The following is a 19,772-nucleotide window of genomic DNA, read 5'->3' on the forward strand; positions in this document are numbered from 1 at the left end:
AAATGCAAAACATGAGTGTTGAGGATTTCCATGGTGGCTGCTTTCTGAGTGGACATATGTATTTCATGCCTCATTGTTTCCTTGATATCTAAAGCTACTGCCCATGACAATCATTAAATCTGGGTTGAAAATTTGGGGAAAATCTGATCTGTAACTAGTATAAAAGATTGAATGTTAGAAACTGAACCTTGAAATGCCAGAGCACTGCCAGCTGGAAACTATCACTTCCCCATTCCTTAAAATACATGAATTACAAATGGCTTCAGATAGGCTAACCTAAAGTTCTATCACATGAAAATACCCAAGACCAAAGACTCTGTCCTCAGATCAGCATACCATAGATAAATACTAAAACTTCCTAGAAATCTGACTGGAAGAGGTACATGCCAACTAACACAACAGTTGAAGAGTTTAAAAGAGCTCGGTGTGGTAGTACACACCTTTAGTCCCAGCACCTGGGAAGCAGAGGTAGGAGGATCACTGTGAGTCCCAGGCCAGCCTAGGATTAGAGTGATTTCCAGGTCAGACTGGGCTAAAGTGAGACCCCACCACAATAAAAACAAAATAAATAAATGAGGAACTAAGAAAATATATTTATGGTTCACCAAACATTATATTAAAAAAGTAAAAAAAAAATAGATGGAGTATATCTTCTGCCTTCAAATATAAATAAGTAAAATAAATACATATATTGATACATGTAAGATAGTTAAGTGAAATTCCAAATAATTGTTCTGAATAATTTGGGAAAATATAGAATATAAAATAAACATGAATTCTAACTGGTCACTTAATATTCTAAATGTTTTGCATGACTTGGCTCTTTAATTTTCACAACAGCTCTACATTACTATTCTCATTTTTCAGATGAGGAACAGGTTAAACATCATCCTTGACCACAGAGCAAGCAAGCAACTGTGCTAATGTTAACCATGCAGTTGGATCCCCTGTGTGTTCATAACCACTTCATTATGCTTCTGTCAAATAGAGTTAATGTGACAATAGATTTATAACACAACATATTTTTAAGTTATATTTATTTATTTGACAGAGAAAGAGGGAGAGAGAGAAAGAATGGGTGCACCAGGACCTCCAGCCACTGCAACCAAACTCCAAATGCATGCAACTCCAACTCTCATGCATCTGGCTAACATGGGTTGTAGGGAATTGGACCTGGGTCCTTTGGCTTTGCAGGCAAGTGCCTTAACCACTAAGCCATCCCTCCAGCCCACAACGTATTTTTTTTTAATTTTTTTTTCGAGGTAGGGTCTCACTGTAGCTCAGGCTGAACACAACGTATTTTTTTAAAGAGCAGGATTAATAAAAGATTATAAGAATGCTTATGTATTTACTGTCAAGTATTGAGATATATATTTACTTTTTCAACCTGAAAAATCAAGAAGTATGAGTTAATTTAGGTAGAAAATCCTAGTGGTTTGTGTGCCTGATTAGTGTCTAATGAGCTTTTAAAAATCCACATTTGCTTCTTTAAAAATGTTTATTATTGTGAATGGAATATAACATTTCATCTTAATTTCCCACCCTCTGTGTATTGAGATTTTGTTCCAAGTTTGAATGAATGTGTTCTATCTCTAAATAAATAAATTTTTAAAAAGTATAAGCAAGTTTTAAAACCAATATTAAAATCCACAGGCAATAGACCAGAGCAGCAAAACTGATTCAGCAACTAAGATACTGAAGAATCATCCCAGGTAGGTGAAAGAGCAAAACCTCTTGTAATAAGAGTTAAGGTGCTTAGGGGTCACGGAACTGAGAACCAGAATGAGAATGACGCTCATTCTGAAATGATTGTAACAAATAGAACAAATCAACAGAGATATAAGAAAAACTCCTTAGCCAGGCGTGGTGGCCCATGCCTTTAATCCCAGCACTCGGGAGGCGGAGGTAGGAGGATTGCTATGAGTTCAAGGGCACCCTGAGATGACAGAGATAATTCCAGGTCAGCCTGGACCAGAGTGGACCCTACCTCGAAAAACCAAAAAAGAAAGAAAGGAAAACTCCTACATTAAAGGAAGACATTAGTCTGAGACGGAAGAGTTACATTATATGCCAGCAAGAGGAATGAAAGGGAACAAGCCAAAAACAAGGCTTCTACCATTGCATTATGATTATTATATAACAATAAACAGCTATGACTGCCGTTATCACTGAAAGATAAGATCATTTAGGGCATCCTTATTCATGCAGGCTTCTGGGAGGAAACTTTCACCTGAAGGGCTACTTCAAGCAAGGCACACAAGAGAGGACAAAGGAACAGAGAAGGCATGGAGTCCGACTACTATGAAGCAGCCAAGAAAATAACACGGAAAATGAATCTACGTAAGAAAATGCAAATATGGAAACTTAGTTCTCAAAACCTAAATAAATTTGAGGAATTGTCCTTAGTGCATTAGAGATTAATGAAAACCAAGAGCTCAAAATTTCAGCAATGAAATCTTGGACTACTCAGACCTCCCTTCCTCTGAGCCTGTGTCCTGAGTCTGCATGAGTGACTCCTTCTCATTCCATGAACTGTGGCTCCCCATGGCAGATCACTCTCACATTCAGGAGGAATATCGCTTTTTTTAGAAAATGGGGTATTTGGCACATCTGAGTGTTTACTTGCGCAGTGGGAAGAGAAGTGGCACCCTACCCGTAGCTCCATGCACCCACGGTCATTGCTCCACATGGTGCCTGTACTATCCCCAATGTTTACTCAAGATTTCTCAAGGGAGACTGAATACATAAGTGAGACACGCACACAATGGACATTACTTATATTGAGGTAATTCAGCCTGTGCCCCTCTGAGACAGATTTCTCACTTCTAAGGGTCTTACAAAAGACATAATCAGAAAAAGTTCAAAATTGAAGTTCAGGAAAGGTGAATGTCACAAAACATTGATACAACTCTTTGCACTTGAGTTTATCCTCTCTGCATTTTGATATGTGCTAGAATTCATGTACACACACACACACACACACACACACACACACAGGGGTGGTGAGAGAAAGAGAGAGAGAATCCTAATTTTTCCTTCCAGAGAGGTCTAACTGACATCCATTTCTTTCTTTTTTTTTTTCCCTACATTCCCCTTCATCCTCCTTATCCCTGGAGGAGATAGACTAGAATATTGGATGAGGAAGGTGAGAAGAGAGACTGCATTTTCTTGAAACAGTTCTGCTATAGTCAAGTTCGCATTGCTGGTAGAAATCACCTGACCAAGAGCAGCTTGTGGGAAAAAGAGGTTTATTTTGGCTTACGGGCTTGAAGGGAAGCTCCACAATAACAGGGGGAAACGATAGCATAGCAGAAGGTGGACATCAACAACAGATGGACCATAGTAACAGGAGAGTGTGCCAAATACTGGCATGTGGAAACTGGCTATAACACCCATAAGCCTGCCCTCAACCATACACTGCCTCCGGGAAGTGTAAATTCTCAAATCTTCATCATCTGGGAACCTAGCACTCAGAACTCATGAGTTTATGGGGGGCCCCTAATCAAACCACCACAAGCTCTGTTGGGGAGCTTACAGTGAGCAGATTCTCTGCCATCTCTGCCATCCCTGAGCTGTCTCTCAGCACAGGATCCTCCACGGGAAGGTCTCTAACTCTGTGGACCTTCAATATGCCCTTGGCTAACAATCCCAAGGGACTTCCTCCAGCCTGGTCTCCAGCAACACTGAGGTTTTTGTTTTGATTACCCTCCCCTGGGTTGTAGGAAGTGGTCCAAGTGCTGTGTTAGTTACCCTGAAGCATCCTCCAAGTACTTCCATCGACCCATCCCGTACATGGGCTTACTTGTTGAACATGACAAATGCTTTTGCTTTGTTGATATGCATGCTGGTACTAATTACTGAGATGTTCTGCATGTGTATGTGTGTGACATGCTTGTGTGTGTAGGTGTTCGCAAGTGTGCGGATGCACGTGTGTGCAGGTGGGCATGCACATGTATGCATAACGGAGACCAGAAGTTGACTTCAGGTGTCATTCTCAATCATCTTCCACATTATTGATGGAGTCTCAAACCTGAACCCAGATCCTGAACCTAGATTCAGCTAGCCTATCTAGCTAGCTTGCCCCAGAAAACCCCTGTCTCTGCTTCCTGAGGGTGATCGGCTTTGATGTGGGTGCTGAGGATCCAAACTCAAGTCCTTCTGCTAGGGCAGAAAGCACTTTACCAACTTAACCATATCTCAACCTTAATTGATAACATTTTTTTTTTTTAGCTTGGCATAGTGGCACACACCTTTAATACCAGAAATCAGGAGGCAGAGGTAGGAGGATCACTGTGAGTTTGAGACCAGCCTGAGACTATACAGTAAAATCTAGGTCAGCCTGGGCTAGAGTGAGACCCTGCCACAAAAAAGTCACAAAAAAGCTAACATTTTAAACAATAGGAACAAACAATAATCCATATCAAATAGTATAGTTAGAATTTACAACAGCCATAAATACAAACTATATACCTCATTTCTTATCACTTAGAGTCCAGTTGGTATTCTAGTACAATATTTATGGTAAATAGTTGAGCTTTAATTTCATTTCAAGTGTTATGTCTGAGGGAAGACAGATTTTTCTCTATGTAAAACAATCAGTTCGACATGTGCAATTCTGTCACAGATAACTTTTATCCATTAAAAAAAAATCCTTTTTGCCAGTCTTCCTTCCCATCCCCATCTCCTGACGTTGGAGATTGGGCCTCTTTTAATAACACCCAAGAGAAATGAAGCATTGACCTAAACAGCAGAGAAGCTTCTATTCTGTCTCCTATTCATGTTACCAAAAACAGCACTGGACACGTTACTTCTAAAATGCATCACTTATCTTTTCCCTGCTAGTTTTTCTTAGAAGTACCATCTTGTTCCTGCTGCCAGGATTCTAAGATACCCTCTGACAGGTATGAGGAACAAAACAGGCCTGAGGAAGAGCCCCTGAAGCCCAGAGCTGTGTTTCTAACGCACTCTCACAGCACGCCGCCTCCTCGAGAGTCCCTCCAAGTCCGTCCTCAGTCACGCGGAGGGCGAGCCCTTGCCAGACACCACAGCCTATTTGTTGAACACGGAGATGAGCTCTCAGCACAATGCTGCTGCGAATTAAACATCTAACAACTGTAAATGCACACACTAAAACGTGCCGTTAAAAAGGAGCTTTCCCTGCTGACCCATATTTCTAATCTCAATGTGAATAATGTAAACTGCACGCTGTCGTAGTTACATGCATGCTGGGCATGGTTATTCATAAGTCAAAATCTCTACAACAGCACTGCCAAAGTAACGTGGGGGAGAATGTCCTCGAAATGCTTCCCAGCTTGCACATCCTTTGATTCTATGGCTTATTTTTGAGCCATTACTAGATAATGAACTACTGCCTGTGGAGAACCAAACACACAAATTCAAATGTGTCAGTGAGTGACTGACTTTGACTTCCATTTGTAGTTACTTGTTCCATTTTGAATGTCAGCAAATGTTTGCTCAAAGACTGACTTTCAGCTTTTCTGTCTCACCACTGCCATTCTACGGCATTGTTTGGCTGCGCCTGCTGTAAGCAAAGTGGCTGGGCTTGGCAGTGAACACCAGTAACCTCAGCACTTGGGAGGCTGAGGCAGGAGCATCAGGAGTTCAAGGCCAGTCTTGGCTTATAGCCCATTTCAGGCCAGCTAGAGATATGTGACAGTAATATGACAACCTTGGGTACATGATGAGAGGAAATAGATCCTGGAAAAAGCTTCTATCATTACAGCACATAGGATACATATGAAATTAGGAACTCATTTACATTTTTGTGGAAGATGTTTACCTTTTCTTGGTTCCTTAAAAAACATTCGCTTTGCTGGGCTTGGTGGTGCACACCTTTAATCCCAGTACTTGGGAGGCAAAGGTAGGAGGATCGCCTTGAGTTCAAGGACACCTTGAGACTACATAGTGAATTACAGGTCAGCCTGAACTAGAGTGAGACCTTATCTCAAAAAATAAAACAAAACAAAAAATATTTGCTTTACAGCATATTTACCTTCCAGCTGAATGCAGGAAGATGTTGTACAAGGAAATGCATTAAGGCTTCATGGGCTGTCCAAAGCAAAGGATTTCAGGACTGGACTATATGGGACTAACTAATCCCCAACACACAGCAAAAACGCAGCAGCCACCATCACAAGTCCCGAGCGGCTGCAGAACTGCACTTCCTTAGTCACAACAGCAGCTTGCAGTAGTTTATAGCAGTCCCCCTTACTTCCTATCTGTCTAGAAACACCATCAATAGTTGTCTCTAGGGGCTTAGGGAGATGGCTCAGCAGCTCATGGTTGCTTGCAAAGTCTGTCCCCAAGAAAGCCAGACAATCATTTACAGCAGCAAAAGACCACACACACACACACACACACACACACACACACACACACACACACACACATACACATAAATAATTTTTTTAAAAAAGAGTTTTCTCTCATACATTAATATAAGGGCCTTCAAATTATCATACTTGATGTTGAAGTCAACAGGACTACACACTTAAGGGTAGATAATCTGCATCTCTTAATCAGATATTTGTACCACTCAAAGTGTTCATCTAGTCCACCACGCAATGCCTCCAGAGTTTTCTTTCTAAAATGTGATGTTTCAGGCTGGGGCTATAGCTCAAGATTGCTTGCCTAGCATGCACAAGTCCTGGATCTAATCACCAGCACTGCATTAAAAAAAGGAAGAGAAGAAAAATCACAAGTATGGGCACAGGCTTGTTATGCACACCTGTAAAGCTAGAAGAAAAAACAAGAACACTCCATGCTATAGAGAAAGAACTTCCTGAATAAGACTCCAGAAGCCCAGGAAACTAGATCAGCACTCAGCTAATGGGGCCTTGCTGGGCTTGGTGGTGCATGCCTTTAATCCTAGCACTCTGGAGGCAGAGGTAGGAGGATCGCTGTGAGTTCCTGGCCACCCTGAAACTACACAATGAATTCCAGGTCAGCCTGAGCTAGAGTGAGACCCTACCTCAGAAAAAAAAAAAAAAAAACTACTGGGACCTCATCAAAGTAAAAACCTACTGTACAGACAAACCATCAACAGAGTCAATAGACATCCAACAGAATGGGTGAAAATCTTCACCAGCTATACTTCTGCAAAGGTCTAATATCTAGAATCTCAAAAAAAAAAAAAACTCAAAAAAACTAAACAACAAAAAATTAGACAACCCAATCACAAAAAAAAAAAAAAAGAAATGGGGTAGAGAACTGAATAATTCTCAAAGGAAGAAATATAAATGGCTATTAAACATTTAAGATGTTCAGCATCTTTAGTCATCAGAAATATGCAAATAAAAATGATTCAGATTTTTTCTCACTCCAGTCAGGATGGCATTCATCAAAAAATCAAAGGACAGGCTGGAGAGATGGCTTAGCAGTTAAACACTTGCCTGTGAAGCCTAAGGATCCTGGTTCAAGGCTTGACTCCCCAAGACCCACATTAGCCAGATGCACAAAGAGACACACATGTCTGGAGTTTGTCTGCAGTGGCTGGAGGCCCTGTTGCTCCCAGTCTCTCTCTCTCTCTCTCTCTCTCTCTCTCTCTCTCTCTCTCTTTCTCTCTCTCTTTCCCTCTCTCTCTCTCTCTCTCTCTCTCTCTCTCTCTCTCTCTCTCTCCTTCTTTCTCTCTGTCACCCTCAAATAAATAAATAAACAAAAAAAATTTTTAATCAAGTGACAACAAATGCTGGAAAGGCTGTGGAGAAAGAGGAACCCTTATCTCTTGCTGGTGGGAATACAAGCTGGTACAACCACTTTGGAAATCAATATGGAGACTCCTGAAAAAGATGAAAATAGGTCTACCATTTGACCCAATATACCACTTCTTGTCATATTCCCTAAGAACTGTATTCTTTACTATAGAATTCCTTGATCAAACATGTTTGTTATAGCTCTATTCATAAAAACTAGGAACTGGAATCAGCCCAGATGCCCATAAACTATTGAACAGATAATGAAGATAAGATACATATATACATTGGAATTCTACACAGTGGTAAGAAAAAATGAAATAATGAAATTTGCAGAGAAATGGATGGAGTTGGAAAAAAAAATCATTCTAAGGGAGATCACACAAAGAAAGACAAATGTCATATGTACTCTCTCATACGAGGGTCCTAACTGTGAGTAAGTGGAGATAAATGCAAACAGCAGTTAACTTCAGGAAGATGGACATAAAACTAGAGTGATACCAGGAAAGAGAAGAAGTGGGTGGGAAGAAAGGAGGGATTCCCCAACAGATTGGGGGAGAGAAATGTCATGGGTGGGAGGAGAATGGAGGGCGAGGTGGTGGGGAAGGTAGGAAGGGAATTACACAAAAATTAAGACAGAGTTAAAAATAAGTTCCAAACCCTTCTACACTGCTGGTGGGAATGCAATCTGGTCCAGCCATTGTGGAAATCAGTGTGGAGGTTCCTAAAACAGCTAAAGATTGATATGGCCCAGCTATAGCACTCCTAGGCATAGATCTGAAGGACTCATCTCATTTTCTTAGAAGTACGTGCTCAACCATGTTTATTGCTGCTCAATTTATAATAGCTGGGAAATGCAACCAGCCCAGATGTCCCTCAACTGATGAGTGGATAATGAAGATGTGGCACATTTATACAATGGAGTTCTACTCAGCGGTAAAGAAAAATGAAGTTATGAAATTTGCAGAAAAATGGATAGACCTGGAAAGGATTATACTAAGTGAGGTAACCCAGGCCCAGAAAGCCAAGTGCCACATGTTCTCTCTCATCTGTGGATCCTAGCTACAGATGACTGTGCTTCTGTGTGAGAAGGAAAATACTTAGTAGCAGAGGCCAGTAAGTTAAAAAGGAGATATAAAAGGAAGAGAAAGGAAGGGAGGAGGGTACTTAATAGGTTGATATTGTATATATGTAAGTACAATGATTAAGATGGGGAGGTAATATGATAAAGAATGGAATTTCAAAGGGGAAAGTGTCAGGGGGGAGGGAGGGAATTACCATGGGATTTTTTTTATAATCATGGAAAATGTTAATAAAAAGTTTAAAAAAATTAAAATTTAAAAAAAAGTAAGTTCCGGCCAGGTGTGGTGGTGCACGCCTTTAATCCCAGCACTCAGGAGGTGGAAGTAGGAGGATCACCGTGAGTTCGAGGCCGCCCTGAGACTACAGAGTGAATTCCAGGTCAGCCTTGGCTAGAGTGAAACCCTACCTCAAAAAAGCAAAAAATAAAAAATATAACAAATGTACTGGAAACCCTAATCCTGACTAGCATTCTACAAGATATAACCACCAATAGAGGAAGAGGGGGCACAGTCTGGACAGAAGGTGGAAAAAGCTTAACCTTACAAGCACGGACTCTGGCTGATAAATCCAAGGCACAGAATTGGGTTAACCCTCCCCCCAAAGTGAGCTGTTGGTCAGGGAGGCCCATGATGTCTCCAAAACGATGTAAACCATTGCCAGAACATTTGATTACCTGCCAGAGCTAAAAAGTAAGACTTTATTGCTGAAGACACCACAGGCTGCAGTAACAGGACATGGAAATACCATGTCAGAACTGAAAGGGAAGCTAGCTTCCTCACAGCTAGCACCCATAGTGCTGGAAAGCACTTCTGGAGCTTCCAGAGGACAATGGTCACTGACAGCATGAATAAACAGGGGACCCTGCATGCTACATAATCAATCAGCAAGACAAGAAGTACATACTTGTGCAACAGTGGTACACAGCCTCTACAGGTCACTGAGTGTTCTATGAGTGGACATGAGGCCCACTCAGTGGGAGAGAACTCGTATCTGGTACTGGAAACCAAGTCAGAATCCCATGATAAGGCAAGAGTGGGCTGGCACAGCTAAAATATCCTAAACAACTTTGCATACCCCCTTTAACCCAAATTGCTCTCAGGCTTGGTGGAAGAATCTGTTTTATTTTATAAATGACAGAGAAAATGGAGGAAAGCCTAGATCCATGATAAAACAAGAAGATAGCCAACTGCCCACCATGAGACTTGCCACCCCACCACACCACACCAAGAGAAATTGCAGAGGAAGCAAGTCATGAATATGGCTCTTACTGCTAGCCTGACAACAAGCCCCAGGGTAATGGTAACAAACACAATGATTAATCAAAACCTATGAAAGAAGAAATCCAGAGACAACAAAGAACTCAATACTAAATCAGATGACCAATAGGACTATCATAACTCAGGGAACATTGTGGAAGAGGGGGAAGAAAGACTGTAAGAACCACAACTGGGTAGGAGTGCCCTGAGGCACAGTTCCTCTGCTACCCCATAGGGACTGGCTGAGGCCTTCATGACCCAATAGTGATTACGATAATCCCCCTGAGAAGGGCCCCCAGGGTAACAGGAGTTAGGGCAAGGGGACAAAAGTGTATAACCTGTTTATATATATAAAATTTAAAAAATGAATTAACTGACAAAAACTTGACCTTTGAGAAAACTATAAATTTGGGTAGGACTTGAGAAGCCTATCACTTGATTGAGAATGAAGATGAATGAGGAAATTCAAAGTCTCAGATTTCTAGTAATACCAAACCATTCTCTATTTCACATTACTGGTATTCTTAAGGCCAGCTATACATGTCCAAACACAAATAGATTTCATTTCTAAATTCCTGTTTATATGCCAGTGGTTTTGATCACTTTCAACTAAATCCAGGGCCTAATTTCACAGGGGAAGGGCCCTGGCTTCTGGAGAACTTATTGAGTCCATTTTTGGCTCTTCTTCCAGGCCTTGCTGGCCTGCCTGTCTACTCCTCAGGCTGCACATCCACACTCATTCTAGTGATGCTCTGGAAGATGCAGAATCTAAAGGATGCTTTGTGCACTGCTGGTAACCAGGAAATGTTCCTCTTGTGTTTTGATGTTGTATAGAAGAATTTTGGAATTATCCTCATCAACATTAAGATTTGAAGGTTAATAATAAATTATGATATTTGGAAATTTTATTTTCATAAAATAACATTAGTTTAATGACTTTGGTCTTCTTACACATCATTTTTATGGGACTGGAGAGATGGCTCAGCGGGAAACAGCACTCACCACAAGCATGAGGACCTAGGTGGGCCTGAGAGCCCCAAGTTAGATTCCTCAGTACCCATGTAAATAGCTGAGCATGGCCATGCATGTCTGTATGGAGAACAGAAATCAGACAATCACTGAGGCTTATGAAAACAGTCATCTCTGAGAGTCACTGAGAGACTCTGTTTCAAGGAAACATGCAGATAAACAATGCAAGCAGAGTACCCTATACTCTCCTCTGGCCTATACACACACATACACACACACAACATGTGTATCTACACATATATATGTATATACCACACACACATCACACCACACCACATGTATTACACATACATGCCAAAGAAATCATTTTGACATAGGCTGACAAAACACGGGAAACAACAATGCTGCTTTTCAAACCCACCTTTACAAAGTCAGCTGGTTCCTCCCATATTTGCACATTATTCATCTCCAGACTTCAGTTCTTCTGAATGACTTGTAAGTCCTCAGAATTCCCCAATTCCATGAAATTTAGTTTCCTCTATATAGCACTTGGAAATTCTAAGCATATTCTATCAGATTTGACACTGAGGTATATATTAAATAGAATATGCTCTGTTATACTAGCCAAATACAGAAGTAAGCAAGAGACCCAGTTCAAGTTTCAAATTCATGGTAACTACTTTTTTTGATCAGGCACACAGAACATGTCTACTTGCAAAGACCATGGCACATTCAAGCACAAGACTAAGAGCAAGCAGATCTGATATTGTAAAGCTGAGAAACGTTTAACAGTCGAAATGTAGCCCTATAAATAGAAAGATGTTTTTCCAGCCTTTGTTCAAGAAACAGTTTGACATATTCCTGAAGGCAAGTGAAAAGAACATGGTGAAAAAAAAATGCAGGATGTCTGTTTTTGTCACACAGGCTCTATGACCTTTAGCATGGGCTCTACCTTCACTCTCTGGAAATGAAGGGTTGCCTAAAGCAGACTCAGAAGTTCATTTTCCCTAATTTTTTTGGTCTTTGTTTTATCTCTTCCAAGTTCTGAAAGCCACAAGGCTTATATGCCTGAGCACATGTCTTCTCCTAAACTCCTGTACTCTTAGTTCTTGGTGAGGTTTTCTTGGAAGACTGGCCACTCAATGCTGGTTGTTGCAAGTTTGGGTAACATGACTTGGCAGGTGCACAGTGGGCAAAGGGGAGTGAACATGAGTGGAGGAGTTCTAGCTGCATGATCTGGGGTGTCAGATTTTAAAGGTGTGCAGTACTCGCAGGAAGCAATGTGAATCCTCACGTTAGAACCCCAGCTCCTCTCGCCTTCACAGTGGCAGAGGTTACCCTGAGACTACACAGTGAATTCCAGACCAGCCATGGCCACAGTGAAACCCTATCTCGAAAAACTAGGGGAAAAAAATGTGGACTGCTTATTCTCCCCATTGAAAATGGTGGAGGAGACTTCCCTCCCCTCCTAAGAAAACTTTCTTATCTCTTTGAAAGACCTATAAATCTTTTTGTAGATCAGATAAGCCTTTGTTTATCTTAATTATTCAGGAATGCTTTATCAAAAATCTGACACCACTTCTTTAAAATGTAAGCTTTGAGGGAGGTAGTCTTCCTGTCCTGGGTTTTGAGGGCAAGTGGGAACCTAACTTCAGTAGACACCCATCTTCAAAGTTACCTCCTGCCACAGAGATGCTTACTTTGCCTCTATGTGAGGCTAATTAGCAAACAGGCAGTCACCCCAATTATGCAGTAAACTTAAGATGATTCATGTGTGCCAAATGAGGTAGGATGGTCCTTTTCCTTGAGGAGCAGTTATTGATTCGCTTCAAAACACCTATAGGGAGGGTTGGCTTTTCTTTGCTACCAAAAAAAAAAAAAAAGCTAGCATAATTCCTTTGCCTTCACAATCTCTTAGCAGATTGCCTATAATACACAGCACATTCTGGTTTAATAATTCATTACTAAAAGTGTTTTTTTTTTTTTCTATACTACATGTGGTAATTTGAATGGATGTCTCTTAATAGATTCAGGAGTTTATTAAAGCATTAGATCTCCAGCCACCTGCCTGGGGGAAGTGTCACTATGAGTGGATCCTAGGGTCCAGCCCTAAGGTGTGTTTGGAGGCGGGTCTGGAATTCCAGCCTAAAGATATATGCAGTGCTGAGTTCTGCTGGGGGTTCTGGAATATGCCTGTCTGTGGTGTGGGTAGCGGTTACTTCTCTCATGTGTGGATCTGTGAAAGGGGACCAGCTTCCTCCACCATTATGGAACTTCCCCTGGATGTGTAAACTTCAGGAAATCCTGTTCGTTCGGCAGGGCGTGGTGGAGCACGCCTTTAATCCCAACACTCTGGAGGCAGAGGTAGGAGGATTGCCGTCAACTTGAAGCCACCGTGAGACTGCAGAGTGATTTCCAGGTCAGCCTGAGCTGGAGTGAGACCTTACCTCGAAAAAGCAAATAAATACATAAATCCTGTTCCTCCCATTGACTGTGCCTGTTTTGGAAGTTCATCCCAGCAATGTGAAGCTGACTGAAACACTACCCTTATGGAAAGGGCATCTGTGTTTGGGGTTTTGTTTTTAATTATATTTCCTAAACCAGATGGGTAGGTACATGCCTGTAATCCCAGCACTTGTGAATAGTCAGGGGGCTCAAGAACTCTAGGTTATGCTGGGCTCCACAGTCAGTTCAGGTCAACCTGGGGCTCCATGAAACACTGTTTCAAAAGTGGGAAAAAGAAAATTTCCTTGATAGCAGAAAGCTAGAAAGAGCCTTGCTCCCAGCATGGAAACAAAGAAATGCTGGGTAACCTGGATTAATTAATTAATTTATTTATTAACTTTATGTTTTTAACTCACCAGAGAACAAAGTTACAGGATTACCAATTACCACGAATTCTATGAAATGACAGGCACCTCTGAAGAGTGATACAGGGTTAAGGACTTGACTTTTGGGGACAGAGGCCAAAAGATGCAAAATTATTAACATCAAAAAAATTTAAAAAAGAAACTGAGAAAACAAGTTAATTCACAGTAACAATAAAAACAACAAGATACTTCACCAAAGAAAGGACTTATAAACTGAAAATTAAAAATTCCAAAAAGAACACTAAAGAAGGCAGCTATCAGAGGAAACATTCCATGTTTATGGGTTGGGAGTATTAATATGTTAAGATATCCATGCTACCCAGAGAGATCTCCAGCTGCAGTGAAATCCCTGTCAATATCTCACTGCATTCTTCACAGAAGTAGGAAAAAGTATGACAAACTTCATTTGAAACCTCCCAAGACTATATGTAGATAAAACAATTTTAAGTAGGAAGATAAAAGCTGGAGGTACCACAAAAAGTTCAAAATATGTTACAAAGCTACAATAATCAAAACCACATAGTAGCAACATAAAAAATGGCACATAAACCAGTGGAAGAGAATAGAGGGCCAAGAAATAAACCCATGTATCCATGGTGAAGGATTTGTCAAAAGAGATGAGAACACACAATGTAGAAAGAACAATTTCTTTCATAAGTAGTGTTGGGAAAACTGGTTATCCATATACAGAAGAATAAAATTGGATCCTCTTCTCATACCACTTACTAAATCAATTCAAAGTAGACTAAAGATGTAATTAAGTGAAGGAAAACTTTAGAACAACTAGAGGAAAACTTAGTGGCACAGCTTCGTGGCATTAGTCGGGACAATTTTTTTCAAAATAAAAACTGAATGAGTAAAATCCTAACAAAGACAGTGTGGCCCAGGTCTGTGGTCTAAGCTATTTTTGCATATAGTCATGTATACAATTTCTAAACTGCCGATATATATGGCTATGTATATGGTCACTAAACTACTGACGTATGTAGTCTCCCTCCCAAGAGTGACCAGGCTTTCTTAGTTTTTCATAAACTGCCCATGTGCAAAAGATGACTGTATAGACCATATTTGGGTAGATGCCTATAATTCCAGCCTAAGGAAGAGGCAAGAGGATCACAAAGTCCAGGCAAGACAAAGAAGACAAGGCTGTACCCTCCCCACTTCACATCTCCACAGAGACCAGGGAGAATAGAAGGTTGTCAGCCTCCATGCATGGATACTGGATTTCTGTCCAGCTGGTTTGCTATGAGATGTCATTAGGTAGCAGGTTTCTTTTTCATCAAATAGTTACTGGATTTAGAAATGGTATTTCACATAGAAGCAAGAAAGTGAACATGAAATAAGAACTTTATATAATGCTCTTCTCAAGGGACACATGGTAAATCATAGAATGGTTTACCCCAAAAGTTACAAAATAAGGTATTCTACTATCAAACACAAACAACATTAAATATTGAAGAACAATAAGAAGTAAGAATTACACCATTTGTGTACACATTTTTACACTTTTAAAAACAGTCAAAGCTATGACCTTGTTGCCTAAGGGGAGTGATAACATTCTGTAATCAGAAAGCTCTGCATAGCCAGAGGACTTTTCACAGTGTCGCTGTGGAGGGCCATGGGGTCAAGAAGCCAAATGGCATCTGGAGGCCCTTCAGATAGATATACAGATATATAGGGTGAGTGTTCTAGCATTACATTGTATAACTTTCTAGAAACACTTTTATGATCAAGGGTTGAGGCTGGATGTTTACCTGGGTTATGGGCAAATTGTTTAAACATAAAAAACAAATTTGATAATATTTGAAACGCTCCTGGTGCTAGATACCAGCCATTCCTTTGAATGCAGTCCAATTATTAACTCATGCCACTCTGCTATTTTTTTGCTCATTTTACTGATGGCAAAAGTGGACCCTGAGTTTAAATAATTAGCTGAAGGCCACCGACACAATAAAATTCCAGCCTGTTATACCTCAGACTCTAACAAAGACATTCTGGCCCAGAGTTTCTGCTCTTAAGTGCTGTGACACATGTCTGTATGATGAAGAAAAGCCCGTGTGAGGACCACGTAAGATGGAACCTAAGAGAAGAATGAGCCAATGCAGGTGACAAGCAGGAGAAAAGTATATACCAGGCAGACCAACCAGCACAGACAGAGGCTGCGGCCTGTTCTCAGATCAGAACTAAACTGCACTGTATGAAGCTAAGGCAGCCCAGGCAGAAGGGGAGACGCTATGAGGCTAGGAAGGAACAACGGATAAGGCATGGAAGCCAGGAAATGAGTTCTGGATCTAAAGGGACAGTCCCCAACACTCCACAGCCTTGGCCTCCTAACATGATGCTATGCTGTAGCCCCTGCTGTGAGAGAACTGATGTACCCAACTATCACCTCCCCTCTCTTACAAAATTATTGTATTGAACAGGGAGGCAGATGCCTGGAGGTAAGCTGACCTCCAACAAAACCATGCCACAGGCTTCCACTCTGTGCCTAACGTAATGGACCCAGGGACAAAGAATCCAGTAAGCCTAAAATGGGTGAGGATCTTACATCCCACAAAACCCGAGACTCCAATTTTCCCACCAAGTGGAGGATCTTTAAGGCCTCATTTTCCTTGAATTTAAAAAAAAAAAAAAATCTTCTTAACAGACTAGAGGCAACCTGGAGGCCCATGTCCCTTCTCCCCAGGCAAAGGGTCTTTTTAATTGTCTCGCAGCTAAATTTACACTTGTTCTCGTCTTCGTCTCACAGCTTTCTGTAAATTCTAAGATGACGAGAGACAGTGGGGAGGGAACTAGACAACCCAGTCCCAACCCCTGGTTTGGACGTACTGTTGATAAGCCCACTTTCCTTGACCATTTCCAGTTCCTAATGGTTTCTAACCCAGAGGAACTCAGCAGCAGGTTTATGGACCTAGTAGTTAGTGCCCAGCAGCACCGTTAGAGCCAAATCCTGTCTACTCATCCAGGTAGCACAATAGAGCAGAGTGAAGGCCAGAAGTCCTCACAAGTTGACATGGAAAGGCTGGCAACCCCTACCTGGGGCTAACTAAAACTGGCCACTAACACAGAGCTACTCCACAGCGTCTGAAGATGACCTTTTGGCTCCTCATAATAGTACTGAACCACTCACCTCTGGGTGGAGATTTAAACGCTAACGAGACAGGAAGCATGAAGCTGGACTTGGAACTGCTTTTCTTCTCATGAGCTAGGATTTACTATCAATCACCACTCTTTGTCCAAAATCGGTATTAAGTCATCTTTCATTTTCTGAGCACCAATTTTAATTAGAAAGTACTGGTCTTTGGACCAGTTTAAAAAAAAAAAAAAAAAAACAGCAAGTAAAAATAATCACTTCTCCTAGAATCCAGGTTTGAAAACGTGGAGCTGGGACCCCTAGATGTCACCCCACTCCAGTCCCCAGCATTTCTCTATGCACATACCAGGTGTTTCAGTGTTTCCCTTAGCTACCAGGTCACCAGCAATCTTGCCACCTGGTGTGACACTGCCTTCCACGTTTCCATTCCCAGGGCCAGCTCTGTCTCCAGGGAGCCTCTGTTCTTAAGCTTTTTAATTCTTGATTCTCAAAATAATTCTTGCCTTTCATTGCAAACTCCACCTTAGATTTCTCTTTGTAGTTCTGCTTTTTCTTCCCTTGGGATTCTATCTGCCTATTTAATTTTTCTCTCTCATAACTCAGGTTTCTCTAAATTATTGATAAAAAAATAAGTGAGATATTGACTTCAAGTTATTTATTTTTACATCTTATGAGAACTTTCAAATACATTAGCAAATTGCGGGTAAATTAAGAGCCTTCAAGGAATTTCTGGTACCTCTAAGTTGAAAATAATGAAACCACAGGACAACTCGGAGTGGATAGAAAGTTGCTCTTGAATCTCTTCTGGGATTGGTGGAACTAATTGGGCCATGTCAGAATGAAAATCGAATTTAAGGATTCTTGCTTTTGTTCAAGAAGAAGAAAATTGCCTTCCACTTGTTTTCTTCAAATTTACTGAGTATACCAACATTTTTACCCCTACCTCACCACACTTTGGATAAAAATCATGTGTTTCATTAAAAAAAAAATGCCTGATGAGTTCCTTTTCTACACTGTCTTTTGCTTAATTTTTTAATAATTCTGCAAAGATTTCTTGGGCTTAATAAGTACTTCTACCTCATTAAATAAAAAAAATAAATAAGTAAAATGTATCTACTGCATAAAAGTATAGATTTATTGTTGAGCTTTAAGCAAGAACTCTTGCTTTACAACCCTAGCACGAGGCATTGACAGTACAAAAGGTAATGAGATATAAATTGTGCCCTAGAAGCTAACTGCAAGCTATGAAAAAGCGCACATGCAAACGAGAAACTCAAGAGAAGGGCTTGGAAGTGTGGAGAGGGAGAAAGTTGGATGAGGCAAAGGAAGCCAGAGCAATGGACACAGGACCGATCTCCATGAGGTCAGGTCTTTCAGCTCCTGGCGGCTCCTGGAGATGCAGCTCCAGCTCAGGCACACCTGGTCAGCAGGTTCACATAGCAGCATTTCACTTATTGTAAATGCTAAGCGTTTCATTTAGCGTGTTTGTGTCTAGTTCCTCCATGCACAAATATTCATGGATATAATGAAATCTCAGATCTGTCCCAAATGCTACCCGAGTAGAGGAAAGACGTACGCTTTCTGAATGAGCCTCTGTGTCAGCCACAGACAGGACTATGGCCCCCCACCCCTAACTGTCCCCACAGCCATTGCTGTACATGTAAGACTTCCCCAAACTTACTGCACCCTAAAGCAACAGACTAACTTTCTCAGAAGTTTGGCAGCAGTTTAATTCATTATTTAATTAAACTATGCAAGTTTCTTCGACTTACCCCGATAGCTGCCAAGATTGGAGCTTGGTAAATCCACCTATCTCCAGCACTAAGTTCCCAGCACCTGAGACATGGAAAGGAACTGTCACGAATAAGCTTGGCATCATAAATGTATCATGAGAATAAAAGTAGCATTTTAAGTACCCAAAACTCAAGTCTCAACCTCTGACTAAGAAATAAATAACATGAAAAAAAAATCTTATCATGAAACATCTAAACCAGTTAAAAACATGTGTTATGGGCCCTGACATCCATACTATTAGATAGCCCTATGGAAATGACGTATTCTAGATCTTGACAAACTACTTTTATAGTAACATAAACATAAAATACATAAAACTTTGTTTCTGCAGCCACAAAAAATAGTTATCTATAGTGCAATTGTCACCTTGATTTGATTAGCATCAAAATGAGACATAATAACTAAAAATGTCTCTCTCCTTCAGAACTTAGAATAATCTTGTTTCTTAAGTCCACACTAGCACTGACAGCAGCACAAACCACTCTTAGTAACAGAAACATAATAATAAGCAACTTTCAAAAATAGTTATTTATTTGAAAGAGAGAGAAAAAAAAAATGGATGCACCAAGGCCTCTTGCCACTGCAAAGGAACTCCAGAGGCATGCAGTCCTTGTGTATACGGCACTCTGTGGGCACTGGTGAATTGAACCCAGGCTGTAAGGCTTTGCAAGTAAGTGTCTTTAACCACTGAGCCATTTCTCCAGCCCAGAAATGACTTTTTCCATAGAAATGAGTATTAGCTGTCTTCAATGGAAAGTAATTTATCAGTTGGATTGAATGTTTCTGCATTTGTAAATTTTCAGTATTATTTTTCTTCATATAAAGATGTGTTTATTTCTTCCACCTAATTGTTACATTTATTTTCTTATTCCTAAAGAGAATGTAAGTACTAGAAAGCAGAGACCAGAGATCAGTATGTGTGTGTGTGTGAGAGAGAGAGAGACAGAGAGAGATGTTGTGAGGTAATGCATGTGGCTTAAGCACTATTTACTGG

General features: G+C 40.8%; 1 protein-coding gene across 2 annotated transcripts in view; it reads right to left on the reverse strand.

The window, feature by feature from the left end:
- The window catches only part of Pth2r (parathyroid hormone 2 receptor), a 106,356-nt gene that overhangs the window by 14,747 nt on the left and 71,837 nt on the right, over window positions 1-19,772 (reverse strand). For both annotated transcript variants that reach the window (XM_012947738.2, XM_045147829.1), the window contains one exon: window positions 18,757-18,820. In XM_012947738.2, coding sequence (XP_012803192.2) covers window positions 18,757-18,820 — 64 coding nt within the window. The remainder of the gene's footprint in view (window positions 1-18,756; window positions 18,821-19,772) is intronic.

Source organism: Jaculus jaculus, chromosome 4, assembly GCF_020740685.1.
Source record: "Jaculus jaculus isolate mJacJac1 chromosome 4, mJacJac1.mat.Y.cur, whole genome shotgun sequence".
NCBI lineage: Eukaryota > Metazoa > Chordata > Mammalia > Rodentia > Dipodidae > Jaculus > Jaculus jaculus.